Source organism: Catharus ustulatus, chromosome 6 (assembly GCF_009819885.2).
Source record: "Catharus ustulatus isolate bCatUst1 chromosome 6, bCatUst1.pri.v2, whole genome shotgun sequence".
Taxonomy (NCBI): Eukaryota; Metazoa; Chordata; class Aves; order Passeriformes; family Turdidae; genus Catharus; species Catharus ustulatus.
In genome coordinates this window covers 22,589,092-22,615,787 of record NC_046226.1, presented here as the reverse complement: position 1 = coordinate 22,615,787, position 26,696 = coordinate 22,589,092, and the positions used below count along the sequence as shown (strand labels likewise).

The following is a 26,696-nucleotide window of genomic DNA, read 5'->3' as shown; positions in this document are numbered from 1 at the left end:
TGCAAGACAGCAAATGGTACATCGAGGTGTTTCTCCAAATAGCGGATTTCATGCTTTGCAAACATAAAATGCAATATACATTAGACCAGGACACTCAAACCCACTAGCAAATTTGTTAGGGCTTAGAAGAACTAAATGTATTAAATCAAGCAGGCTATGGCTGCCTTCATCCTCCTACCTGGCTATGGACACTGCAGAGCATTTCTACAACTCATGATGCCCCTGCTGTGCAGCCTCTTTCCCCTTGCTCTCACAAAGCACAGCCTGAGCTCATGCTGTTTATGCAAACTACAGTAATTTCACGAATACAAGCCGCACCAATTTGACCAAAATTTTGGTGGAAACCCGGAAGTGCGGCCAATATTCCGGGGCGGCTAATACATTAACAAAATTCTAAAAGCTGCCAACACGGAAGTGAGAGCCCGCGGCAGCCCCAAGCCAAGCTGGAGCCCGGCCGGCCCCGGCTGAGGTGGGAAAGCCTGGCAGAGGCGGGGCCAGCAGTGTGGGGGGCGGGCGGCAGAGCCTGAGCCAGCAGGGCGGGGCAGGGGGGGCGGCAGAGCCTGAGCCAGCATGGCGGGGGAGCCCGGGAGAACTGGGGCTAGCAGTGCAGGGGAGCATGGCAGAAGCAGGAAGGCCGGCGGGTGGGGCTGCCTGGCAGCGGGGGAAGCCCAGCAGAATCGGGGCCAGCAGCGTGGGGGAGCCCGGCGGTGCGGGGGCCTGCAGTGCCGGTCAGGGCGAGGAAACGCGGCGGCGGTGCAGACGGGAGGGGGCGGCCGGCGAGCCTGGCAGCGGCGGCAGCGGCTGGCCCGCCGGCAGGGCGAGTACGTGAACGCAGCGGCGACGCGGCCGGCATGCCTGCCAGCGGCGGCAGTGCCTGGCCCGCCGGCAGGGCGAGTACGTAAACGCAGCGGCGGGGCGGTGCTGACGGGAGAGGGGGGCCAGTGAGCCCGGCGGCGGCTGCAGCACCACCCAGCCGGCCCCTGTCGGCAACCATGAGCGGGCTGAGCCTGCCTGGCCCCGCCCCGAGCCAGTAAAGCCCGCTATGCCGCGATCCTGTTACTAATTGGCCAATTTGTGAAAGCTGCGCACGGATTCTCGCGACGAACGAAAGTGCGGCTAATATTCGGGGTGCGGCTTATCTATTGACAAAGACAGCAACATTGTCGAGGCACCGGGGGTGCGGCTTATAATCCGCGCGGCTTGTATTCGTGAAACTACTGTAAGTGCTACAAGACATGCCTGTCTGCCGGGTAGCACATACTCCTAGGAAAGTCAGGTAAGAGTGCAGGACATCTTGCTTTGGGCCACTGTAAAGCCATTCCCAATGAGCATTTCTAGCTTAAACTGAAAATTTAACAAACTGGAATGATAATAGTTTCTCTCAGGAAAAAGTAACAATCTTTCTGCTCTGCTTGTATACTAATACGTACTGCTAATATAAGTGCGTTTGGTTTTTTCAAAAGTCTGGCAATAATTTTTTCATTATAACCTTAATCTCTATTTTTCATCACCCACATCAGATGCCTCTCTTTGCTGCAGACAGAGTATCTCTGTTTGGGTACTTGCAAGGTTGTCAAAGACTAGGAGAATTACAAAGCAAACAAAACAAACAAGCCCTTAAAAGTAAAGAAAAACCTTTGAAACTCACCAGTGACAGGCTGAGGTTCCCCAGCAAGTCCCATAGGTCATAGATTGTGTTCAGGCCAACCAAGAGGACTACAAAAAGGCCAACAAATTTTACCCCCATTGCTCCAGCAAGGCTCACACCAGTCAGACTCAGCCAGAACCACCAGGAGGCAGAAAATGGCCTGCAGGACCAGTAGAGCAAGTCAGTAAATAAAATGATGGCTACATTAATTGTCAGCCTGCGATCACAAAAATAACTAACAAATCAGTTACCCCACAAAATTACAGTCCATCTTCTCAGGAACCCGTAAGAAGTGGAAGAAAAAGTTTTTCATTTAGTTTAGAGTCACACAAGGAAAATGGTTTCAGATCCACGTTTGTGAAGCCTTGATACAGGCTTCAGGCACACTTAAGCTGGGAGCAACCCTAGATCTCCCATTCAAGGATGGAAACACAGACATCAGCTATAAACTAAAACAATAGTGTGAAGAAAGTCTGACTACATGGAAGTTCTGAGAACAGAAACAAGAATTTAGCTCTATAAAGTGCAAGTTTTCTTCTCTCAGAAATTTAGGGACACAGGGAAGAACAAGAGGCAAAGAGCAGCCACCCCTACTAAAGCAAGAAAGCCTTAGCAGAAAACATCTACCCAAAACACAAACAAAAGCTGCATTAAAAAGCAAACAAATTATAAACTGACATAAAATTGAATCACAGAAGAGAGATGAAAAAAAATGACAGCAAAATTTAAAACATTTTTCCTTCCGATTCCTAATGCCTTGATGCTTTTATTTCAACTAGACAAAATCCCCATGACCTGCTAAGCAACACAGTAGCTAGAGCTGGCTTTTAATTTGCAGAATATCAGCTATTTTGACAAGAGGATTAGTTCTGAGATATGAAAAATAAATTCAGGTTAGGGCACACAGAGCTGATCAAGCACTGTAATTTAGTGCTTGTATTCCCTGGGGAATGTGCTGTAGATAAGGATAGCCTTGGATACCATACAGGATGCTGCAGGCTACATTTCAGCCACACAAACTGTAGACACACTAAGATTGATATGATCAGTTATTGAATGTTTCATGAAATTAAAAACTGCTCATATATAACATAGAATTTCGACTTTTAATGTCTTTGAATTTGGGATGCATTTCAAGGAAACTACTCGGTGCAGCCCAGCCACAAAGAAGCCTTCTGACATATCCCAATACCTATAAACCACCACGTTCTCTGGATGGGTCTACAGCAAGTGTCCTCAGCAACTTGATTACTTTATTCAGAATTATCCTGCCTATGCTTCCCTCTAAGTTTTTGTAGCCATTTCTCTAGACTAAACAAATTATACTATTTACCTCAGAGAGCAGGATTTTTATAGGTGCTTACAGTCACAGGTAAGTTGGTGTACTCCAGTCACAATACTTTCTCCCTAACTACACAAACCCTCACAGTAAAAACTTCTTTTTGCTACCAACAGTGATTTTCACCTTCAAATTTCCTGAAATTATCTCATTTCAGCCATTCACACATCACCAATGGCAGACTTTAACTGTGTGAAAGTTAAATACCTACAGTTTAATAAAATTATCATCCTTATCTTACCTGTCTGCACGGCTGTTACATTTCACCATACTCAGAACAGCTCCCATGAGAAAGAACATTAGAATGGGATCCAGCAGAATATATTGGGACAACGTAATACAGCCTGTATCTGCAAAGAGACATACAGCAATGTCAGAAAGACTTGCAGCTCCAAAGTGAATCTAAGATTGTGGGAATTCAGTTTCCTCAGTTTCCTCTTCTTCCTCAGAAGGCAGGACATTTTAGAAAGGAGATCACACTTCATCTTCTACCTGGATAACAAAGGGAAAAAACCCCAACAAAACAAAAATAAAATGCAAACACAAAATACAAAAACAAAAGGCAGCACAGCAGTATCTGTGAAACACCATTTGCAAAGATCTGATAACATATTCAGATGGAGAGGATTACAGCCAGCAACGAGGTACCTAAGGCACCACCATGGTGCCAGAGGACGCCAGAGGAGAAGTCATCTTTCAGACGGTACCTATAAAAAAGGAATATGGCTTTGGTACGTTAGCCTCCATTTCTCAACACCTGTGTGTCCTCACAAAACCCCTATTTTGTAACTCCATTTGTAAGGTCAATTTCTCCATGTGGTTCAATTCAACAAGGAACTTTATTAATTGTGAACTCTTATAAAGTAATGTAGGGGCTGTTAAACATCTCTATAATTCATACAGGAAACATTAATATTTCACTAGTGGGCAAAATCATTCCTGACCATCCACCTTATAAAAAAATTTTAAATTAAGGTGCAATCTAATCCAATACTGTGGTTATGCATATAATAGAAGTATCTATGAACTGAACAAGACTGTAAAGTTCTTAAGGGGACCACGAATTAAAAAGCCTCATACATATATACATAAAAAGTAGTGGAATTACTTTGCTTTTGAGAAAGTCTCTCATTAACCTAAATATCTCCTGGTTAGGTAACATATGGTAATCCAGAAATTAAATTATCTGAACTATTAAGATGCTCAATTTTGCTGTAGCAGGAAAACCTACCAAAAATAAGGATGAAAGCTGTAAGTAAGGCTGCTGGCAGTGACTTTGACAGTTCCAACACTGTGAGGTAGGCAAAGGGAACCAGGCAGGAGCCAAGAAATGCACAAAACTGCAGGAAAAGATCAAGGGAGAAGTTATAACCCCACCCACGGTGGACAAGAGTTCGCACCCTTTCCTTCATCTTCCATACCTAAAACAGGAGGTGTTGCTGCAGCTGAACTGAGTCACAAATAACATCAGACAAAAGCCAGCTGAACAAAGACACTGCTCAGAGGACAGAGGTTTATTCTGTTCTGCAGAGGTGTCAGTAACAACAGCCAGTCACACTCTTGCTAGACTACACCAGATACTCATAAAAAGATGTGTCAAGTAGGTGCACTACACATCCAGTACACGCTGCCTTTTTTTAACAAGATACTAGATTATGAAAGCTAAGAACAAAATAAACCTGCACCTTATATCTTTAGCAGGCCAGATTCCTCTCTCCTACACAAATGAGACCAAGGATAGTTGGAGGAGAAAGAGAGGAAATCAAAACAAAAGAAAGCAAGACCATAGTAAAATTTATTATCTTTAATGTCTGTTTCTGGCACCTCTCCCACCTTTGGCTCAGAACTTCTAGAAACTGAACTAAGAAAACATGCCTTCCCAATTTTCAGTTTTCTTTCTAGGAAGTAGCAATTGGTCACCGTTTCTCCTTCTGAATTTTCTGCTGTCAGTTATATGGCTCTTGGTCTTCCTAAACAGCAGTACAGCCAGGGTTTCAGATTGTATACACCTCTGAATTCTGCCCTGAATTCCCAGGCTCCATCAGCATACTTAGCTCAGTGTCACTGGTGGTGGCAAACTGCAGGTGACAGTGGATGATCCTGGCTTTTTGATATCCTTGGCTACCCAGCAGATGAGCCAGGCACAATGGAGTGAGAGGAGCTCAAACTCTGCAATGTTTGCTTTGCAGAACAGACAAGATACCCATCCCTTGCAGCAGCGCAGTCTCACTAATTAGCAGGAAGAGCTGGCCTCAATTCTCACCTTAATTTCTTACCTAGCCTCTCACAGAAACACATTAAGACTTATTCACAATAGAAACACTAAAACTTTTCAAAGGAGCTTAAAGAATAGGCTAAACAGACCACAGACCTGATCAAGGAGAGTTGTTCTTGATATGTAACATGTACTGAAAGGCACAGGGAAGCTAACCAGCTTGACACTAGCCTGTAGATCCTTACCCCTCTCATCCCTATGTAGTTGTGCTGCTCATATCGATCCCCTGGCTTTTGGAATGGAAATGTACCATCATAGCCACTAAGGTAGCCAGCAAGTCCAATCAGCATCTGAAGAGGAAAGGTGAAAAAACTGGTCAGGAAAATCACAATGGAGGAAGAAGCATCTAGGTTAGCATTAGGTAAGATTTTTATAGAAGCCACATTGATCCAAAGGATAAATAATTCAGACACATCATCCAAAAAAAGAGTTTATTTAAAGAAATTATATGCATACATACTATCCTTTGTCTAAAGGCAAAATCAAAATTATTTTTGCAACAGACTAAGGATGACTGCAAGAAAAATACCAGGTGTGGAATTGAGCAGAGAGAATTCTGTAGAGTCTCCCATAGCTCGCTATCCCTTTAGTTTCAGAAGACTCAGTCTGAAAGGAAGATAATCTTGATGAGGAAAGAGGATGCACTTTCATCCACACTATACACTGTTGCTAAAACAAGTTCATTTACAGAACAGGAAATCAGAGCTCTCAGTGTCATTTGTGGCAGGCATCTCATTTCCTCACAAGTTATCAGGAACCATTTGCTTCCTTTAAAATGTAGGCTTCTATTACACGTGCCCTCCAAGTGTGTCACACTGATTTTTTCATGTCAAGCCTTTCAAAAACCCAACATAGAGTACTGTTTGGTTTTCTTATATTTGAAGCATTTTTTGTGAAGACAAAAAGTTGCAAGTTGAGGCTCTGGACACAGAATACAAATTGCTGTGATGTCAACTGCAGTTAGGAAGGACTCCGTTGTTCACCCCATCCTTTGGCCAGAAGGCAGAGGCAGACTTTTATCGGCCCACTCCTGTGGCTTCTGAAACATGTAACAGAAAAGCAGTTTACCTTCCCCAAAGGGGGATGGACATCAAAGAAGAACGTCCGATTAATGTAGTAACTTCCCATCTTCCCAAAATGAGTTTCATCCCAACTAGAAAAAACATACCAACAAAACACAAACCACAATAACCAATCTGTTACAACACTGAAGAGAGAAAAAAAAATTAAATTAAATTTAAAAACCCAGGAAGGCTTTCATACTTATGCTTTTTATAATATAGAGGGTTACTGCCATACATTCCGTATGAGAGTGCATTATACTCAGTGGGAATCATGGAGAGCACTGCAGCCATTGTAGGAAAGGTCCTTTTAAAAAAACAGTTTGATATTATCACTCCAAGACCTCTGTGTTGCCCTTTTGATTCCAAATTGACCTTAGCGAGGTTAAAAAGTCTGCTGCACACAGGTCCCCAGAACCGCCCCCCCGGGACCCGGCGGCCTCGCTGCAGCACGTCCCGAGAGCAGCGGGGAGGGCGCTGGGGCCGGGCCGGGCTGGCCTGAGAGCGCAGCTCTTCCTTGCGGCGCTCACTGCCATGTCCCGTCCCTCCGCCTGCCTGGGATAAACAGGGATCTCTCCCACGCCGGGCAAGGCCGGGGCGGGGAAGGGGCGCGGGCCGGGAGCCAGGGCGCAGTGCCGGCCGCTGTGGCCGGGAGGAGGCGGACACGCACCCACCCGCACCCCGGGGCCCGGGCCGTGCCCGGCCGGAGGGGCGCACGCCCCGCCCCGGCCCGTACCATACGTGCGGCGGCTCCCGCAGGCGGTGGAAGCGGGAGGCGAAGCTGAGGAGGGTGACGAGGGCCAGCGCGGCCGGGCGGGTGGCGGCGGGCGGGGCGGCGGGACGCGCCGGCCCCCCCGGGCCCCGGCGGGGCTCCCGCTGGCGCGGCGGCATCCGCGGGCATCCGCCGCGCGCTGCAGCGCGCCGGGCGCGGCGCATCCTGGGCACGGGGCGCGGGCGGGGCGCGGGGCACGCCGGGGGATGCAGTCCCGGGGATGCGGTGCTGGGCAGCCGCCGAGCCCGGAGCGAGGCCGGGACGGCAATGAGCGCCGCCGCCGCCAAGGTACGAGCGCTGGCTCCGCGCTCTCCCCGCGGGGCGGGAGGGGAGTGGGGGCGATGGCGGCGCCAGAGCCGGAGGGAGCGGGGCTTGGGGCGGCGGTTCGGCCTGCGCGGCCCTCCTCGGCTCGGCCTTGTTGCGTCCGGGCACCCCGGGAAGGCCGGGATGGCGCCTGCCGGGAGGACCGCGTCTCCGCTGGCCCGGCCTGCAGCCGTGTCTCTGTCGCAGTGGAAAGCAAGGAATTTAACCCCATGCTAAATAAAATGATTTAGTGTGCCAATGCTTTTAGCGGTGGTGCTTATTTACCGTATTTTATTCGCGTGCACTGTTCATACCAAGTCCTGCTGAAGAGATACTGAGAATTTAGGAGCCAATCTGTTGTTTCTGCTTTACATTTGAACGCAGCAGAGTCCAAGCAGTGCCTTTCAGGCAGCGAGGTGTCCCCCACGCCAGCCCCAAGGAGCAGTGTATGTGTGCAGGCTGCTGGGCGTGATGGCTCTCAGGAAAGGTGAGAGCTTGGGCCTTCCCAAGTGCATCCCGTATGTCACCTAGTGTCCAGAGGAGATAGTGAAGAAGACACTGTTATAAATGAGAAACAAAAGTCTCAATTTTTAGCAACATTTAGATTGCTTTATTTTATATAGATAGAGCAAAGCAGCTCTGGGGAGACATGAAGGGTCTCTGCCCACTCCACGCTCTGTCACATCTTGGTTTGCAGCTTCTTCTTACAGTATGGTCGCTTGTGGTAATTAATAATTTTTGTTTTCTTGCTGCCATAGTTTTGCCAGGCAAGCAGTGGTGGCCGAAATAAACATCCCTGTAAAAGTCTCTGGGAGTCAGTCTCATAGATAACCATCTCATCTTGGTATATAAAACTGGCAGAAATTGGGAAGTTCTGGTCTTCGTAGATAGGCAGTCATTGATAAAACAAAGGCAGGAAGTCTGATTTTGCAAAATCTATCGGTCTATTGGAAAGTCTGATTTTACAAACTGGTTGTAGATACAAATTATTTAGAAACATAATATAACAGGGGGATTTAAAACAGAGTGATTTAATCACATTTTTCCTCTATCAAGTGTCACTTCAGACCATAGTATTCTGGTTTATACAAACCTCAATACTTTTATGATTAACACTATTCTTTTATCAATTATCTCAACAGGGAATCTAAGAGGTCAACACACAAAGTTTGTTTGAAAGGGGTGTTTCTTCTGTCTTTCACAGCACAGAAGAGCGTTTCCCAAATTTTTACTCTGGACTGGTATTTAAGCCCAAACTTTCTACACTGGTTGCCAGAAATGAAAACAGAACCAAACCAGATCTCTCAGTAGACATCAAGCAAATCCTGTAGCGGTATCATCCCAGATCCAACCAGTCTAAATTGCAGGTTTTGGGGATTTTATCCCACAGGGTTGTAAATGCAGGAAATTCTTTCCTGAGACTTCCCTGGACCCTGCTCAGCATTTCCTTTCAGGAAGACACAGTGTCATTCTGGGATCTGTTCACTGAGGACAAAACATTTCTGCTGTCTCTAGTCTTTACTTAGCTGATTATTTTTGCCTATGAGCTGCCCTGCTTGGAGTAAAACAGCATGAGCTCAAGAGATCACTCCAGGCCCCAGCCTCTGGAGACAGTTCCCAGCTGAACTGGGTTTATTTCCATGTTCTTTTTGGTGAAATCCCCCAGGGCCTTGAAATTATAGAGCAAAGCAATTAGCTTAGCACAGTTTATTCCAAGCGATAGCATAGGCTGCAAAACCAAAAAAGAACTGCAGAGAGGATCAGGGGAAATGTCTCTGCTGGCTGAGAGGCCAGAGTCCAAAATGTGATGAATTTCTGACCCAAAAAATTATTACCAAGGTCCTCAGGTAAAGCAAGTAAAATTAGTATCTCGAGAATGCTCTGTGCTTCTCTTTTGAAGCCATAGGTTCTGTTTCTTTCCCTGAAACTCAGCAGGCTAGACATTTGAAAAATGAACATAGCTGGTATTTCTAATACCCTGATCCCAGAAGAAAATTTAAGAAAATCAGTAAATACTTTGTCCACTAAAGTGTTACCAGTACTGCCATCAGTTTCCTCCTCAGTTATAAATCTGAGCAATTTAGTCAAAGACATACTTCACTTGAAGTTATTTGAGCCAATCTAAACTGGAAGAGAAGCATGAAGTTTACAAAGAGGACTGGAGCACAGAAATCATCAGTGTCTCTGGTTTTCTATTGACAGACTGTAATTGAGCATATCCCTGCTTTCTTTTGTCTTGCTGCCAGTCTCTGGAAAAATGCATTTTTTTATGCATTTTGGGTGGGTAGAGACACAGAGAAATCCATGGCATGCCATGGGATCTGTGTAAGCAAGGAGAGACATGATTACAGGTTTATTTAGAGACATACATGGGTACCAGTTTCCTGTGTGGAAAGAAAGGACTGTGACACCAAAAAAGCAATCTTCTATTTTACACAAAGTTTGTCTGAGGGCAGAATAGCAGCTTCTCCCATACCTGCAATGTAGAAATCCCTAGTACTGGTGAGGGAGGGGGCTACAGGAGCACAATAAGGAATCTCCCTGCAAAGGCAGCCCATTCCCAGAGCTAGCAGTCATTCCCTAGTGAAACAGAAATTTTGCATGCAGCTTTGGTTTTCTTTTTTTTTGTTTGTTCTCCAGGGTTAGATTTCTCTATTGGTAACTGGTGACAGCCTGGGGCCCTCTCCAAATATTTGTTTCTGGATAAAAAGCTACAAAAATAAGAATGGTTCCCAAATGTGCTTCCAAGTTTAAATCTGGTTAATGATTTTGATAGCAGGGCTGGGAGAGGTTACTCGGGATTGAATCTGACTGGCTGTTTTTTGCATCTGGGGCACAGACTGGGGGGCACAGTCCTTTTCTCATTGGTTTTAGGAGAGAAGCCTTCCCCCATCCCAGCTGAGTTAAAAGAGAAAAGACAGAGGTTGTTTTTATTTTGTGGAGACAACTGCACACACCATGGCATCTGAAAAGGTGAGAGTTTGGACAGGGTGGAAGCATCTGGGAAGGCTGCCTTAGTGTTATAGTTCAGGTAGAGATGAATTGTCTGTCTCTGTGCTTTCATTTCAAACAGCAGAAACTCTTCTTGTTTGGAAAGGGATCTGGCTTTTCCCTGCATGGCTGGAAAAGCTATGTCATGCCGTGCAAATACCCAGTGTAGATGCTTAGCACAATCAGTAGAAATCTAAGATGAGATAGAAGTTAGTAATGTTGGGTAAGCACAAAGAGGGAAGCTTTATAGGGAATAATTTCAAGGTCGTTTTTGCATTGCTAGAAACATCAGGGACAACTGAATAATGAGAAGGCTCTTATGAGAGACAGTGATGGTGCCCAAATCAGGAACAGTTACTTGCAGAAAGGAGCCCTCTCTCCTGCAAACATTGCTCTCCCGTGTCTAAGAGTTCCTGAAATGCCTTCTGCTCATGCATTCTTCTCCTTAAATACAATACTCTGGTGCTTCCAGCATATAACCCTTTCATCTTTCTCTTCTCAGCCGATACTTTACAGCTATTTCCGAAGTTCCTGTTCTTGGAGAGTGCGAATCGGTAAGATTTAGTGTTGATCTCTTTTTTTGTCTCAGTATTGCAGTATCCTCCCCTTCACTAACCCAATTAATCAATCACTTATTAACAGAGAGGTCAGCAAACATGAGCCTGGAATAGTGAGGCATCTCTTCATGTGGAGGGAGGGGAAGACTGCAGCTTACCTGGAGCAGGTGGAATAGAGAACAGATAAGAGACCTTCATGATAGTGCCTAAAACTCTGGCCTGCCCAGGTCTTGACAGCTAAGCAAGGCTGGGAATGGTCCCTACTTGTACTGAGACAGAAAGGTTTTACAGGTGAGCCCATGGTCCCCCACCAGATCAGGAAGGCCTGTGCTGCAAAGAGTTGCAAAGCTTATTTTGAAAAATGCAGTAGTTTTGCCAGGACTGATCTTTAGTACTTTGTTCCTTCATTTGCCAGAGCACTGTCTTCTCAGTGGACTCAGGCCACCCTCCTTGAGGGATAGGGTCTTTTTTCAAATGTAGATGCTAACATTTCCCTGAGCCCTTTACCAATGAAGCTGGTCCCATAGCTGTCTGAAGCTGTACATTCTGCTCTCCCTAGCACTGGCTCTGAAAGGAATTTCCTATGACCTGGTCCCAGTGAACCTCATTAAGGATGGAGGACAGCAGGTAAGGATAAAAATACCACTGCTCTCTCCAGGGGTACTGAACTTGGGGATCGGTAGGAGACTTGGGATTAGCCCTAGAAAGTTCATAGGCAAAGTTACTGAATTCCTCACCCCTTCTCTGTGATTAATAGTTGCTTTCAGCCAGTAGTCCCTGGCATGTGAGACAGGAGGAAAATATGACTACAGGAGAGTAGAGGCTTTTTCTTTTCTCAAACATTTTGCTTACCATGATACAACTGAATATATCCAGAGCACAGACTTCAGAGAAGCTGCCCTGCACTTTAAAACAGACACAACCTCATTCATTAGCACCGGAAAATGGATGGAGGCAGGGAGAGGAGGTGTCCAAAAGATGCTAAATGATATTGCAGGGGGCTGCAAAGGGCCTGCAGAAGGAAGAGGTGGGTTGCCAAAAGAGATGTTCACTGAAACCTTACTTGGGTGTCCATAGGAGGGAGTTGTGCGCCTTGTAGTACCACTGGCTCAATGGGCTGGTGTGGGCTAAGGCAGAGTCAGACAACTGGGACGGTAATGGTGGCACTGATGCAGTACCACCCATTCTGGGCATTGCAGTGATGCTTTATCAAGAGATAAGGCAGTCTGGCCCTGGATGCAGTGATCCCTGAGCCCCAGTGAGAGCTTGCTGTAAGCTAATAGTACAGCATAATTTACTGCAAAGATTAGTATTAAGGTAGAGAGAAAAAAGAGGTAGGAAAAAAAGTTTAGTAACTGGGTTCTGAGAGAAGGAAACAAGGAAGAAGAATTTCTTATTGCTGTAGAGTAATCTCAGGTTTGTTTCCACAGTTTTCTGCTGAATACAAGGCACTGAATCCAATGCAGCAAGTCCCAGCCTTGAAAATTGATGGCATCACCATTTCTCAGTCAGTGAGTTATCAGCCACATCCCTGTTAACCTTTCACTCCAGCCTGCTGCCCAGTCTGGATGCGATGGCTTTATCCCATCTTTTTCCCCAGAGCTCTCACCTATACATTGGAAAGGAGATGACATTTATGATCACATTTGGGAACAAATATAGCACATAGTCCCTGATGGAAAACTACGTCAAGGATTTAAGTTCAGTTCTGCTTTGGTTCATAACTCCACCTTTCACTAAGCAGTTTGTAGTGTGACTTCAACAGCTGTTTCATGGTTTGCCTGAAATTACAGCTGAACCAAATGACAAAAAGGTCACAGGCAGAGGGGTGATTCTGTTCCTTGGATTCAAAAGCTGTTGTATTCTCTTGGATCAGCTCCCCTTTCCCAGGTGTCCAGGATGTGAACTCGACTCTCCAATAACCTCCCATTATCTCTTTGTTCATTACAGCTAGCTATAATTAATTACCTAGAAGAGACACATCCTAACCCCAGGCTCCTGCCCCAAGATCCAAAGAAGAGAGCCCAAGTCAGAATGATCGCTGATCACATTGTCTCTGGCATTCAACCACTCCAGGTACTGCCTTGTCAGATCCATGCAAATGAGAAAATCAGAAAGTATTTCTGTCTCTGAAATTATCAGTCTCCTTAAATTGTTGCCAGCCAACCAGGTGGCAGAAGTTCAGATTGGTGTGCTAGCAATAAAATCTGCTTAACCTCTGCCTGATCTGCCAATGGCAACAATACAGTATTTCCAACACAGCAAATCCTGTAGCATCCCAGGGTTCTTTCCAGAAAGAGCTGAATCCATATGGTTTTACTGCTGAGGGAATGAGGGCAAAGGGATACCCTGGCAGCTGTTACAGAAGGGTAGTGCCAAGAGAAGGATACAGCAGGGTGCATGATTTGGTGCAGGTGAGGTCAGGGCTGACTCAACCAACTGCACTCAGGCCAGAGATTCAGCCATGGAAACTCTTCCTCTCTCCTCCACTGGATGACACAGTGGGTAGGATCCAGCCAGCTGTAGTCATCTAACCTAGAGATTGCTTTGCCTTCACAGAACCTGAGTGTCCTGAAACAAATGGGGGAGAAAAAAATGGAATGGGCTCAGAACTGTATCACATCTGGCTTTCAAGGTATATCTCACATCCAAAATGATCAGTATTTTGGCTGACCTTACAAAATGCTGCACCACTGGACATATGCTACTTGCCTTTTCAAGGAGAAAAGGTATTCCGCAGGTATTCCTAGGCTGGTATGCTGGGGTCCTGCCTTGCTGACAGAGACAGTGCTCTTTCTGCCCAGAGTCTCTTGTCCAGGACTGGTAGCTCCCCAGGATCTTAGAGGACAAATGTGCACAGAACGCTTCCACTGCTGCATATGGAAGAAGGGAAGCCTGGTGCCATCCTGCACACTGCAGCAGTTGATTCATTCTGAAGCACGAGGGCTCACAGTACTTCTAAAGTTCTACATATATATAGATATAGATAAGCTTTTGTAAACAGACATCTAATGGCAAACTCCCATAGAGTCTAGCAAGTAGCAGAGTATTATTTCTCTCATAGAGGCAGAATGCTTTTGGCTCCCTCAAAAGCATTCCCCATGTGCTGCAATGACAGGCCCATCTTCACTTCTGACAGACACAAACTGACTGAACCTTTGCGTTTTTCCCCTCCCCAGTCACGTACATCTACATTATCCTGATAGTATTTCAGGTGCATTGTCAGAAGCAGCTGAAATCACCCTGGGTCCAAAAAAGCTGAAGGACCCTAAAGATTCCCATAACTATAGTAAGATTTCTGTTCCTTCCAGTTTCTGTCCCACAATGCTCATTTTTCATACTCTGCTCAGGGTTAAGAGGCCCTTGTTCATAATTCCCAGTCTAGAGAAATGTTTGGTGTCCCTTTCAGTTGATTTTCCAATGCCTCACTCTAGTGTATCACCTCTCTTGACAGCACTGGAGCAGATTCTGCAGCACACTGCTGGACGCTACTGTGTGGGGGATGAAGTAAGTATCTGAGAGAGCCCTGTGTGCCATCACAGAACTGAAAACCCCAGTATCTTCCCCTGAAATAGGAAAGAAAATTAGTTGAGGAGACAAGAGCACAAGCCCATCCAGTACCTAGAATTACATGCAGTGCCTTTACACTAACAAAAAAAAGCTGCATGGATCCTACTTAGGCCATTACTGACTGGCAGAGGAGTTATGAAGATGTTTACTTGTCCCTGCCTATAGCCTGCTGATGGCCAGATTATGCAGCTCTATCTAGGATCTGGCTAGTACTAGAGGATGTGGAAAAAGATGATGTATCATTTCATCTTTATGGGATTTGGACTTCAACATATCCTGTCATAGGGACAAAGTTTGGCTTAAGAAACATGGGTTCAGTTCTTAGCTCTGTTCTATGGAACCTTTAACCAACTTGTATTTTTCTGCTCTGATCACCCAGTTTTAATAGCTCACATGAAAGCTGTTCTGACCCTTACCAAACTAGAGGCAGCTCAGGCCTTTTCCCTTTATTAGTTCTGCTGCCAGGCCAAAGATCTTTCCTATAAAAGCCTTAGAAAAAAGGAAGGCTCTTGCATTATCCTGGGATGCAGGAACAGTAGTGCCTTATGGAGCCCTTGATAAGCAAATGCTACTTACAAGATCTAATGTTGGAGAATAACATGTGCTTTGAGAGGCACCCAGGGCTTTGTGACCTGGGGAGCAGGGTGGGGGCAGCTGCCTGTTTCTGTGCAGATAGGCAGCCAGCAGCACTATCCTTGAGTCTTCCTTTCAGATTGCAAGCCTCTGTAGAGGCCCTGTCACATATCAAGCCTTGATAGTGGCAGGACCTGCTTGATACTCCTGCAATGCAAACAAGCAAAATTGATTTAACTTCTCCCAGCCATGCAAACACCCCTCTTCCTCCATCACGTCCCTCTGCAGCTTGCCAGCAGACCTGTTTGCTCAGAGGCAGTTGCCATAGAAGCACAGTGTGCTTGAGGTCATAATGATCAGCTGGTAAATATGAAGCTCCCTAAAAGCTGATGGCTTCTACTAGTGACTGCAATTAAGTTTTTTCTTGTAGTGTTGCTGTAGTATTAATGCTGAATTAAAGAATGAAATCATCATGACAACTCCTCTGTACTGGCTGATAAAATAATTTCTGTCCTGGTCTCAAAGCCTGCCACCACTGGGAAGTGTGAGGAGACAGGCTCCGAGTTACTTTAACCCCTTTTCTCTGCTATATTTACAGGTTTCCATGGCTGATCTGTGTTTAGCGCCTCAAGTGGCCAATGCTGAAAGGTAATTTAAGGCTAAGCTTGAGGTATTTTTCAACACACGTACTTATGCTGGGTTGTCAGAGCTTACCTTCTGCTGCTCATTGTGCCTGTTAGAAAGTATCCCTCCTGCCTGTCCTATCCACTTATGTTTCTTTTCTCCATGAATTTTCCTATTTCCTAAATACTGTCTCTTTCAGAAGTAAGGAGTTGTGATCTCCCTCCTCTAGGAGGCCCCTGGGGAAACCTGATCTATGACCTTAGGAAAGTTAAGGTTGTCTACAGTCCATGTTCTCTGTCCCTGTTTGTTCAATTCTTACACTGCACACAGGAGGAAAAGATTAATCAGACTTTATTTGTTTAAAGTAGTGGCTGCATGATTCCCAGGAAAAGCATTGTCTTCTTACCTTCTGCTGTACATTATGTAAAAATCTGGTGAAGATCACACAATCACATAATCATTGGGATTGGAAGGGAATTGTGGAGGTCATCCAGTCCAATCTCCCTGATAGAGGAAGTGGCACAGGATGGCATCCAGATGGGTTTTAATATCTGTAGAGCAGGAGACTTTACAACCTCTCCAGGCACTGATTCATCTCTCTAGCATTTGTTTTTAAACCTACAAGATGAACCTTTTCTGTTAGTGTAAATGCCTGTGAGATTCTCCCATACTAGGCAGGCCTATCACACTGCTCTGCACTTCTGCTCACTACTGGACTGGCTCTCCAATTCATTGTACTTCACAAATTCTTTTCCTTTTACAGATTCAAAGTGGACATGGGTCCATATCCCACAATAACCAGAATAAATAAAGCTCTCTTGGAGTTAGAGGCCTTCAAAATAAGCCACCCTTCCCGGCAGCCAGATACTCCTGCAGAGCTGCGAGCTTGAAGATTTTCTACTCGTTAAATCTGGAAAGCTGGTGTGATAAAGAAGGCAACACCTACAGTCTGAGTAGAACTTCAGTGCCAGTAGGAATGCCTAGTACTACTGTTTCCCTTTCACCTGGCTGGGAAGGACAGAGGACCTGGAAGTAGTGTGGATGACTTACAGGAGCTATGCCTGTGCTGGAACACCTGCAGCTACTAGTTGTTTGGTTTTTTTTATGCAGTCTATCTCCATGAAACAGATTAAAGCAGAAGTATCCGTAATAATTGGAAGTTCCCTGTGTATGGCTTTGGTTAGGGGAATGTGGCCACGAACTGTGAGGCATTGAGCCAATTCTGTATTCCCTATAGGGACTACTTCTTTCTACCATGTACAGAAAGAGCATCAGGGAATCAGCGTACACACTGTGCTTATCCTTGGAGCTGCCCCAGAGCCACAGCACAGTCATCAGTTCCATGGATATAAACAATAAAATTTAGTCTGATGGAAGATAGTTTAACCTCTGTTGGGGTCTTCAAAGAGCTAAGTCAGCAACTCTGTCACCCCTTGCAATCACAAGAGCACAGAATTTGTAGGTTTGCCTAGAGCAAAGCTAGGTGATTGTGCCATAGACAGCAAGGCACAACCAGCTCTCTCCTCTACACTGAAAATTATGTTCTCTTCCCCATCCTCAGATACTGCTCTAGGTGTTTTCCTAGCCTTCAGCTGCAGACTGTTGCCCAAGGGAATCTCACTTCAGAATCCCTCCAAACCAGAATCATGCCTGGACTTTTACTGTAAGGACTTTCCAAATAGCAGCAGTAAATACCATTCCACTCATCCCAAATGAAACCAAACACCTAAGTCACCTTCAAAGCTGAAAGCACCCTGGGAATTCCAGCTAAACACCTGTGCAGCAAGAAGGGAACCCATAACCTTGTGTCTGTGTTCTTGTGCAGACTCAGCTCAGATCTCACTGAATGTTTTGGCACCTGAGCCCAGAAACTGTATATCAGGTACCCTAGGAGAACAACACCCGTGGCCTTTAGACTTTACAAACCCACAATCTCTTGTACCAAGGTGGCATTCACCTACACACAGATTCATGGACTGCCATGTTGCTTGGACTCATTTATTGCCATCCATATCTGTATTTAGGCTGGTGAAGAGCCTTCCTGTTCAGGCTCATTTTGAGAATCATGCATTATCCTAAGTCCAGTTGGATCTTGACTGTGCTGTTATAAAAGGTCCCAGCGCAGTTGGAGCCCCCAAAGACCAACACTGTGTGCAGGTTCTGCTCCTCTTTGTTCTCCTTGTCCATGTCCATCAAGTGGGCAGGAGTCAGGTCAAGCAACGTGTGGCCAGCTCGGGGAACAGAGCAGAGGTCGTGGTGGATCACTGTGCTCCATGAAAGAGTATCTGAAGTGGAAAGGGGAGATCAGTACTGACAAGCCCATTGCTAATGCAAGGCATGAAGACAAATGGACTAGACTAGGAGTTCAGAAACACCACTGCACCTCCAGAGTCACATTCAGCTACCAAAACAGGGCAGGAGAGTCACTCACCTAGGTGGAAGACAAAGGCATCATGCAAGGCTCCTCTGGCATTGCAGCCTCCACTGATCAGAACCTTCTGGTCCGACACAGCCAGAGCTGCATGAAAACTGACCAAAGCAAAGTCAGAAGATGACTACAACAAAACCTGCTGGGATGGCCTCAGTCAGCAATGGGCAGGGATGGGCAGACTTCATAAGGAGATTGGGGGCTTAAGCTGTAGGAAGAAAGTTGACTTCTGCTTCTGTCTGCCTCAACTTGCAGAATAACCCTAAAAAAAATGTTTGCCTCTGCAGGTCAGGCCACAATCAGGCCTGAAGAGCAATTCATTATCTCAGAAGGAGCTATAAAACTCCTGTGCTTTGCTCTGTGGGGTGAGATAGCAGGCTAGCTGGGCTCTGCATTGATTTAGATCATTGTTCTAGTGAGCAATTCTGTCCCTTTAGAACAGCATAGTCCTGGTACAGGAGTTTCTTCCTCTGTGTGGCACAGTACCTCTCCAGGCACTGTGAAGACCAAACAGCAGGCCATACAGTTTACTAGCACATGGCATACGACTTACCCTAGCCTGAAAGACGGATTTCCATCCCCACCACACCCTACAGGCACCAACAAGGACAGCACAGGAATTCCTGGCCCCACACCAGAGAGAAGATCCACTGTATTTTAATAGTGGGACAGAGATATGCAATTTGGTCTGATCACAAGCACTGTTTAAACTTGGCTTCAGAGAGAAAGGACAGAAGATAGCTCCTGGGTCTGCAGTAGAATCTTACCAACGTGCAGAAGGCTGTCCTGCCAGGAGGGGGACTGGTGTGTACTCCATGAAACCTGATAGAGAAAAGGCAGGTGAAATAGCCAAAAACCTCAGCCTCATGACTAGACAAAAACTTAGATACTCTGTCACATCAAGAACCTGCCTTCTCTATTACCCAACTTCTTCCAAAAAAACCATTGTTTTTTCTTCATCCCTTCCCTTATTGCCCCAGAAAGTATTTTTTTTAAACCCATAGTTTTTCATCTCCATTGCCTAGTCAGTTTGTATAATGTTATTGCTATTTTCCCATTGAGCACACCTCACTCCCAAGTCCATGTCTTGGAACAGATCTTCCCAAGGCAGCCAGATGGCAAAGACTTTCTTACCCAGATCCAGAATGTGCATGTCACTGAGGTAGAGAGAAGTCCTCCGACCCCCAAAAATCAGCAGCTTGTTTTTCAATAGAGTAGCTGAATGCCTGGGCAGAGAGCAAGCAAATGAATAAAACATCTTCAGCAAGTTCCCAAAACTTCCATTTTAGCCTTGGCCTCTTCTACTGGGCTGCCATAGCTTCAGTATACACCTGGGACAGAATCCCATCAGGATTCACAACAGGAGGTACTGAGAATGCCATTGCTCTAAACACAGCCCTATCTTAAGGGGTACAATGACCTAATATTTAGGAAATCACACTGGTGTGGGAAGGAAGGTAAGCAGAGGTTTCCTGCACTGTTTTGGATAGCTGGAATTGGAGCACTCACCCAAGCCTAGGCAGAGGCTTCTCTCCTTCTGAAATGGGCTGATACCAAATTTCATGCTCTGGATTGAAGACATAGAGGACATTGCTGCAGGGTGCAACTGCCAGTGATGCCTTTCTGGGGGAAGTTCCTCCAAAAACAAAGAGCTCCTTGTGGTAGATAGTTGCACTGTGATAGGTGAGCACTGGTATCCTCCCTTTAGCCTAGAAAAAGTTCAATATATATTTGTTACAAGAAGTGCATTATTTGCTGCATAACCCACAAGAAAGGGGCCCACATCATGCAGTGAGTTTGACAAGTCTCAATTTTCACTTTATTGGTTCCCCAGCCAGATCTTTGCTGCACAGGCAGACAGTATATTCTGTCTGTATATTTGCATGCTCTACACCACTGGAATGCTCTGATAAGAAGAGGAAGTCAGCCTCCCACACCTTCCTCAGAAGACGTCAGGGGATTGAAAGATCTCATCCAGGCTTACTCTGTAAAAGCCATTTTGTGCTTTACCAGGAAAGAGACATAGTCCCATGCTGACAAGGGCTCAGGATTCTGCTGTACTCAGGGCAGTTCCTAATTTGAGAAGACCAGCTCTTCACCTTAGCATCTGGTGCTGCTCTCAATGACACCGCATAAAATGAGAGGCCATTTCCCCCCACTGCTTGTAGAGTTCCTCCCACCCTTGAGCTTGCTCAGGCACAGCCCTCTGCAGCAACCATTTTTCCACATTGCTTCATTCATTGTAAGCACAGCTCCTGGTTTCTGTTCAGCATGTGGCTTTTCAACACAGCCTGCTGTCAATCCCAACTATGCATCTCAGACAACCTGCAGCAACAGTGGACCAAGACTACTGGACTAAGGACATGGGTGCATGGAATGCCACATTCAGGCAGAACCTGCCACCCCTCATGCACTTTTGTCTTGGAAGAGATGCAGTACTCACAGCCACAAGGAGCCATTTCCAGGTGACTGTGTCCAGAATGTAGATGCTGCTGTAGTCTTTGTCCTCCCTTATGCCCCCAAAGATGTAGATACGCTTGGTGTCTGGGTCATAGGTAGCTGTGTGACCATGCAAGCACGATGGCATGGCATTCTGCAGCTGGAAACCCACTGGAAGCCATAGATCACTGTCTGTGGGAGCAATAGCAGACACATGGTGTGGGAGCTCAAGATTTCTCTAGATTTAAGGAATATGCCATAAAATATTTATTCTAAACCTTGCTCCCTTTTTCTCCTCCTCTCCTTTGATTCAGGACTAAAGGGAACTCATACACAATAATTGTTTCTGTAAGGAATGATGGGGAAGAGCAAGGTGAAAGAGAAGACCAGTGAGGTGCAGAAATACACTGGAATTGTATCTCACACTTACCCACCAGTCATCACACACAGACTGCAAACTGCACTGTTGCTTTTACCCCTTAAAATTCCAACCCTTTCCAGAACTCGTACCTTAGCTCCTAGAGGGCTCCCAAATAACAATCCCAGAGCCTCATAAGGCACTCTGTGCTGTCAGCTCAGCCTGGTGACATGCCAGATGTGATGCCTTTGCTGTACCCTCCATAAGCACAGATGCCCAAGTACTCCCTCCCATCTCCCCTCAAGTACCCCATGGCTTTTGACAACCCTAAAGTCCCCACCAATTTCCAGCTTCCAGAGAGCATCCCTGCAGGACTGTTGATTGACACCTTCTCCACCAATGAGAACGGCTGTGCCCAGGTCACTGAGGCACATGGCATGGCACCACCGAGGGCTGGGACTGCCTGGGGAGGGAAGAGCACAGGCCTGTGAGCACTCAGACAAGACACCCTCAGCTCCCTTCCCTGCTGGGGAGAACAAGACACCTGAATGCTCAGAGAGGGGAAATAGTAAGGCAAGGGCCCCTGGTCCCTTCACTCTACAGGGGAAAAAGACATACCTCCCTGAGCAATATTTTCAGTTGGCGTGGGGGAATAATTGCTGTACTTGGAGAGACCTCAGGAGCAAGGAGTAGCTGGATGTAGGATTCACTAGGCTGCCACTTCAGACAGGTTTGGATGCCCTCATTTACTACCCCATCTCCAGAAGTGATATCCCAGTTGTGCTACTTGCCCCATGCTACTCCTTGTGAGGGAGGGCTACCCAGGGACAGCTTCTCAGTGCCTAAGACAGAACAATCAGAAGCCTGGAGCTGCTGCCAGAGATATTCCTTGTACTGCTCTGTTCCTCCTCCCTTCCCCTTCCAGGCCCCTGCCATTGGCTGAGCAAGCTAAAAATATACTTTTTAATCAAAGTCTTTTTTCCTCAAAGAGCTATGTACCCAGAGGTGTGCCTGAGATTCAGATGGGCTAAAGAAAAAAATTTGAGAGCCTGACAGTACTGGAAGCACTGATGGTAATTGCATGAAGAGGAACAGTACATACACACAACTTACTTGTTATTCTTGATCACTGGGGAGATACAGGATGAAGCATGAGAGGCTTCTGATGTTGAAGGGAAGGAATCATTGAGTGACTGAAAAGACAAACCAGGGTCTAGGAACCAAATCCTCACCTTGCAACTCCTTCACTGCCAGATCTGCAGAGGGAACACAGAGATGGCCCCATAAAGCAGCAAACATACTGTGGAAAGTGCTCAGCTCCACTGTATAAGAGCCCTTTGACCTTCCTCCAACCTCCAGCACAAAACTACCTCACTACAACAAACGTGGTGCAAGACCAGGAATCGTGAACTAACTCATCAGAAGAAATGCAGAACATAGATAAGAGCAAGGCACACTTCCTCTGTCAAATGCTGTCACCATTGCATTTTACCCTTCTGATGGAAGTTCATTTCCCCTCTTCTCACACTGCCTGCAGCAGAAAAAACTTTATGATGGAGCTATATTTGCCTTTATGACAAGCAAGCTAAGACCCAATAAGTAATTTCTTATGGGGACCACTAAGTTATTACCAAACATTTACAAATAAACTTTGTCACACTCTGGAGCCGACTTGGAATTCCCACTCCAAAAGCCTAAGGTTTTGTTTCCAAACCCCTTGGCAGTTACCTTCTCACTACTCAAAAGTCAGTACCATTACACTAATTACATTTTTTTTCCTTTTTGTATTCTCTACACTAATAATAACCAATGTCTTCTATGGACCAAAGAAATGCTGTTAGTAGGGGTATGCAGAGGTTACAGAACATCACAGTAGGTAACTTTATTGTCTCTCAATTTACTCTTTTGTAAAACAAGGTTAACCATATTTGCCTTAATTTATAAAACACTTGTATGAAAAGATAGGCATTATGTCACAGTAAAAAGTGGTGGCACTAAGAATATCCCATGTTCTATTTCTGGCCTTTTCCCAGCAGGCAAAAACTAATCAAGCAGCTGATCTAGGAATAAAGAGCATTCTCAGTATTTCAAAGCCAAGCATACAAGCCCATCATGCTTTGGAGGTACACAGAAAAATGGACTGGGAACGTGCAGCCCAGCAGCATTGACAGATCATTCAGACAAGACCTGTAAATTAAAGTTGGAAGCTATGAGAGTTACCTTCTTCATCGAGATCTCTCTCAGATGCTGTGGGTTCAAATAAAACTTTCCTGGGCTTTTTGGAGTGGACTCTTTGTGGTCCTTGGTCAGGACTCTTCCTCCAGGCCTCACTGGATTCCACCTTTCCAGCTGGTGACTTCAGGGCACAGGGTACCACTACAGTCCTCAGTGGTGGCTGGACATCCTTCTTCACAGGCCTGGATGCTCTGGCAGCCACCTCGGAGCTCTGACTCTTAACCTGTGACATGAGTCCCAGCCAAATCAGCCCAGAAGAAAGATACCTGAGGCTACTGTGAATTGCATCTTACTGGGCCAGAGATGTGATAATTGTTTTTAGACTCAGCTTCCCATTGAGTTTTAAGGGCCAACATGCCATCAGTATCAGCTGCCCAACAGATGCTGAGCAATGCAGCTATCTGCTGCTGTGTGCTGTAGTCAGCTTTCAGACTGCTGGCTGCTGGGCACAGCTAGAACATGGAAGGGGAAAAAAGTTATTTGTACTATGAATGAATGGGCTGGTTGACCATCCCACCAAGAACTACTACATCCAACATTTAAAAAGGCATTTTAATGGAGAATCTATCTTTCTTCAGCACAAGAGAAACTTTGGCTCCAGAACTTGCTTAGCCATATCTCCACTGAAAAAAAAATGGCAGCAAATGTTTCAGCTAGACATAACTGAATGGCTACTGGTGAGGGAGAAGATACCAAGAAAAAGGTGAAATAACAAGAAGATGACTCCAAAATGCACATACCCCAGCAGGATCCTCCAGGTTCTGGCCAAGAGGCCTATCATCTGCTGGGAGCACTGGTGACTGGGTGGTCTCTGGTACAAGGAAGGGATGGGCAGGTGTACTGCTGCAGACACCTTGGAGTAGCTGCAGCAGAAACAGCAACAGAATAAAAGGCCCTAAGTGTGCTAGCCATCCACACAAAGGATGAGCAAAAACAAGGGACAAATTCCCTAGCTGCCTGTCATTTCCCACACCAACAAAACAAACCAGGAAAAGGAAAGCCAGGTATTGCAAGATGCTAAATCCATTGGTTTCAGCTCAAGGTAAAAACAACTATATAAGTACCAAAGACTCAGGAGAGAGTGGAAATAGAAGTGAACAGATGTCTGCTGCCCATCTCCTGTGACACACAAGGTGTTCTGGCAAAACTATGTTTCAGAGGATAGGCCTGGAACATCACAGAGGTTTCAGGCTCAGCATTAACAGATCCATGTTTGTCAGCTCTACCTTGGAGTAGCAGAGAAGGAAAAGTTGAGCAGGGAGAGCAGGCTCTGGGGCTCAGACGTGACAACATTTGAACCCTGGGCAGGAAGAGAGCAGTGTCAATTCTTTTACCTGTCCATTAACAGTCAGGACAAGCCTCACAGGGTTGCCTTTGTCCATCTCTTTCAGCGAGGCCATGAAAATATCTGTTCTCCAGTCACCTTCCCACACCAGAGACCTGCACAAAGGACCACAGCTTTTCAGCTCACAAGTGACACTGAGCAGGACAAAATGTCTGCTTCCATAGTAGATGATAACAGGCCAAAGTGAAAGAGATCCAATCCTGGAAGCAGCCAAAAGGAATCATGACTAGAGAGAAACACCCTGGTGTAGGACCAGCAGGCCTGAGAAGCTTTTGGATAACAACAACAGAATCAAGCAGCACCAGAAATCAGAAAGCTTTTCCCAGATGCCCCTCCTGACACCCTAGCAGCTCCTGCTGTAACCTGCGGGTGGGCTCCAGCGTGCCGACCCGCTGTGGCGCAATGCCTGGGGACACCAGCACATCCACTGCGATGCTCGTGTCCGCAGAGTAACAGCTCCAGTCCCCCAGCCCAAACACCACCAGCTGCTTTGGCAAAGGCAGGGGCAGCCAAGCCTGGAAACCCATCTGGCTGGCCTGGCTGCAAGGGGAGGGAAGAAAAACGAGAGGTAATAATCAAGGAGTAAAAATGAAATTAATACGAAAATTCCTGAAAATGCGTTTACGCCAAGGAAGGGTAAAAGGAGAGGGCTTGTGTCATTTAAAGATGAAACCGTGCAAGGATGCAGGGAAGGAAATAGCCGTGGGAAGGGAGAGCCGCCAGGCGCTGGAGCAGCGCAGCCACGGGGGCAGCGGCATTTCCAGAGCGGGCCAGGGCACGGCGTGCAGGTGCCCCGGCCCGCGGGGAGCCCAACCCTGACAGGGCCCGGCCGCACCAGCCGAGGCGCCGCGGCGGCTCCCGCAGAGCCCACAGCACGTAGAAGGCGAGGCCGCCCGGCCGGGCGCTGCCCGCGGGCCCCGGCCAGCCCCGGCGGCGAGAGCGCAGCATGGCGCCGAGCAGGGGAAGGCCGCCAGGGCCCACGTTAAAGCACCGCAGCGCAGCGGGGGCGGCCCCGCATCCCCCGGCCCGGCCCCGCAGCTGCGGAGGGCCCGCCCTGCCCCAGGCCAGCCCCAGGCCCGCCCCGTTAGCGCCGCCCGGCCGCCAGGAGGATGGGGGAGAAGGGCCGGTTGCTCAGGCCTGCCGAAGCTGGGAGCAGCCTTGCCTTCGTACTAATTTGTCTCTGTAGAATCACACAATTAATTAGGTTGGAAAATACCTCTGAGATCATCGAGAACAGTCAGTGACCGAACTCCACCATGTCAGCTAGACATCAGCACTACACATCCAGTCTTTCCTTAAACACCTCCAGGGATGGTCACTCCATCACCTCCCTGTGCAGTCCATTCCAGTGTATAATCACTCTTGCTGTGAAGAAATTTTCTAATGTCCAACCTGATCCCATCCTGGCACAGCTTGAGACTATGTCCTCTTGTCCTGTCAAGCCTGGGAGAAGAGGCTAATTCCCACCTAGCTACAGCCTCCTTTGAGGTAGTTGTAGAGCGATAAGGGTCTCCCCTGAGCCTGCTTTTCTCCAGCCTAAACAACCCAGCTCCCTCAGCCACTCCTCAAAGAACTTGTGCTCCAGACATTCACCATTTCTAGAGCCCAAGCCACATGACCCTTCCAGAGAGGGATAATTGGCTTGCTGATTCCTAAATGATGGTATCTGTACCATCTGTATCTGCTAAGCTTAAAACTGCTGTTGATAATCAAGCACTACTAAAAGCATTGACTGGACTTCAGCAGCCAAAGTACAATATTCTCCCTATTCACCTGAAACAGGGAAGAGCCACTTCACTGGCAGAGGCAACAAAGCCTGCTGCAAGGCCTTCACACAGCACCCCATGTTACTGGTGCAGCCCATCCACAAAAGTTACAGAATGGGGAAGGGGGATGGCAGAGTTGGGGTGGATGGGAAGAACTAATGTGAAATTTTGCATCACTTCCCTCCATTCCCACTGTTTTCCTTCATTTTCCTCTTGGCTGTATGCTTGAGCCAAGCACAATGATGTATCCTGAGTATATCATAGCTGTAGCACTGTATCCCTTTGGTGGTCTTAAAATGCAATGAAACATCTTTAATGTGTCAGAATCATCTATCCTTTGGATCAGCTTGGTTTATGAGTGCTCCTGCCCATCAATTAGTTTATAAAAGTGCTCCAAGGGAACATCCGACTA

At 46.6% G+C, this 26,696-nt stretch overlaps 3 protein-coding genes across 8 annotated transcripts in view; 1 reads left to right on the top strand and 2 right to left on the bottom strand.

Moving 5' to 3' along the window:
- POMT2 (protein O-mannosyltransferase 2) overlaps positions 1-7,148 on the bottom strand; it is a 31,657-nt gene extending 24,509 nt beyond the window's left edge. For 2 of the 3 annotated variants that reach the window (XR_004418201.2, XR_004418202.2), the window contains exons 1-6: positions 7,060-7,141; positions 6,331-6,415; positions 5,448-5,552; positions 4,219-4,327; positions 3,229-3,337; positions 1,649-1,808 (exon numbers count right to left, since the gene is read on the bottom strand). Coding sequence is in view for 1 of the 3 variants with exons in the window: in XM_033062488.2 (XP_032918379.1) it covers positions 1,649-1,808; positions 3,229-3,337; positions 4,219-4,327; positions 5,448-5,552; positions 6,331-6,390 (543 nt within the window). In the remaining 2 variants the exon portion in view is untranslated. Of the gene's footprint in view, positions 1-1,648; positions 1,809-3,228; positions 3,338-4,218; positions 4,328-5,447; positions 5,553-6,330; positions 6,416-7,059 lie in introns of all 3 variants that reach the window. The other variant, XM_033062488.2, reaches the window with a different exon arrangement.
- A 142-nt stretch (positions 7,149-7,290) lies between these two features.
- Positions 7,291-16,866, top strand: GSTZ1 (glutathione S-transferase zeta 1). Of its 2 annotated transcripts, XM_033063205.1 has the most exons (9): positions 7,291-7,383; positions 10,892-10,943; positions 11,506-11,573; positions 12,377-12,457; positions 12,897-13,022; positions 13,506-13,581; positions 14,401-14,453; positions 15,688-15,737; positions 16,477-16,866. In XM_033063205.1, exons 1-9 carry the CDS (start codon positions 7,363-7,365, stop codon positions 16,601-16,603), a joined length of 654 nt encoding a protein of 217 aa, XP_032919096.1. In that variant the 5' UTR covers positions 7,291-7,362; the 3' UTR covers positions 16,604-16,866. The 2 variants fall into 2 exon arrangements, with proteins under 2 accessions (XP_032919096.1, XP_032919097.1); XM_033063206.1 differs by lacking the exon at positions 12,377-12,457.
- On the bottom strand, positions 16,700-25,341 carry LOC116997948 (acyl-CoA-binding domain-containing protein 4-like). Of its 3 annotated transcripts, XM_033063202.1 has the most exons (12): positions 24,882-25,341; positions 24,508-24,613; positions 23,914-24,036; positions 23,159-23,396; positions 22,052-22,194; positions 21,279-21,401; positions 20,585-20,772; positions 19,651-19,850; positions 19,276-19,367; positions 18,909-18,963; positions 18,145-18,242; positions 16,700-17,998 (listed from the first exon to the last, which is right to left on the bottom strand). In XM_033063202.1, the coding sequence occupies exons 6-12, from the start codon at positions 21,370-21,372 to the stop codon at positions 17,784-17,786; spliced, it is 942 nt and encodes a 313-aa protein (XP_032919093.1). In that variant the 5' UTR covers positions 21,373-21,401; positions 22,052-22,194; positions 23,159-23,396; positions 23,914-24,036; positions 24,508-24,613; positions 24,882-25,341; the 3' UTR covers positions 16,700-17,783. The 3 variants fall into 3 exon arrangements, with proteins under 3 accessions (XP_032919093.1, XP_032919092.1, XP_032919095.1); XM_033063201.1 differs by having other exon boundaries at positions 24,508-25,341; XM_033063204.1 differs by lacking the exons at positions 23,159-23,396; positions 23,914-24,036; positions 24,508-24,613; positions 24,882-25,341 and having other exon boundaries at positions 22,052-23,136.
- Between the last annotated feature and the right edge of the window lie 1,355 nt (positions 25,342-26,696).

Bases quoted from the DNA above. Each gene is read 5' to 3' on its own strand.
- GSTZ1 (XM_033063205.1), top strand. From the start codon at position 7,363: ATGAGCGCCGCCGCCGCCAAG. The intron at 7,384-10,891 runs GTACGAGCGCTG...TTCTCTTCTCAG, and splicing joins TGAGCGCCGCCGCCGCCAAG to CCGATACTTTACAGCTATTT. The intron at 11,574-12,376 runs GTAAGGATAAAA...TTGTTTCCACAG, and splicing joins TTAAGGATGGAGGACAGCAG to TTTTCTGCTGAATACAAGGC.
- LOC116997948 (XM_033063201.1), bottom strand. From the start codon at position 21,372: ATGTGCCTCAGTGACCTGGGCACAGCCGTTCTCATTGGTGGAGAAGGT. The intron at 18,243-18,908 runs GTAAGATTCTAC...TGCTTTGGTCAG, and splicing joins GGACAGCCTTCTGCACGTTG to TTTTCATGCAGCTCTGGCTG. The intron at 17,999-18,144 runs GTGAGTGACTCT...TTTCCACTTCAG, and splicing joins TGCCTTTGTCTTCCACCTAG to ATACTCTTTCATGGAGCACA.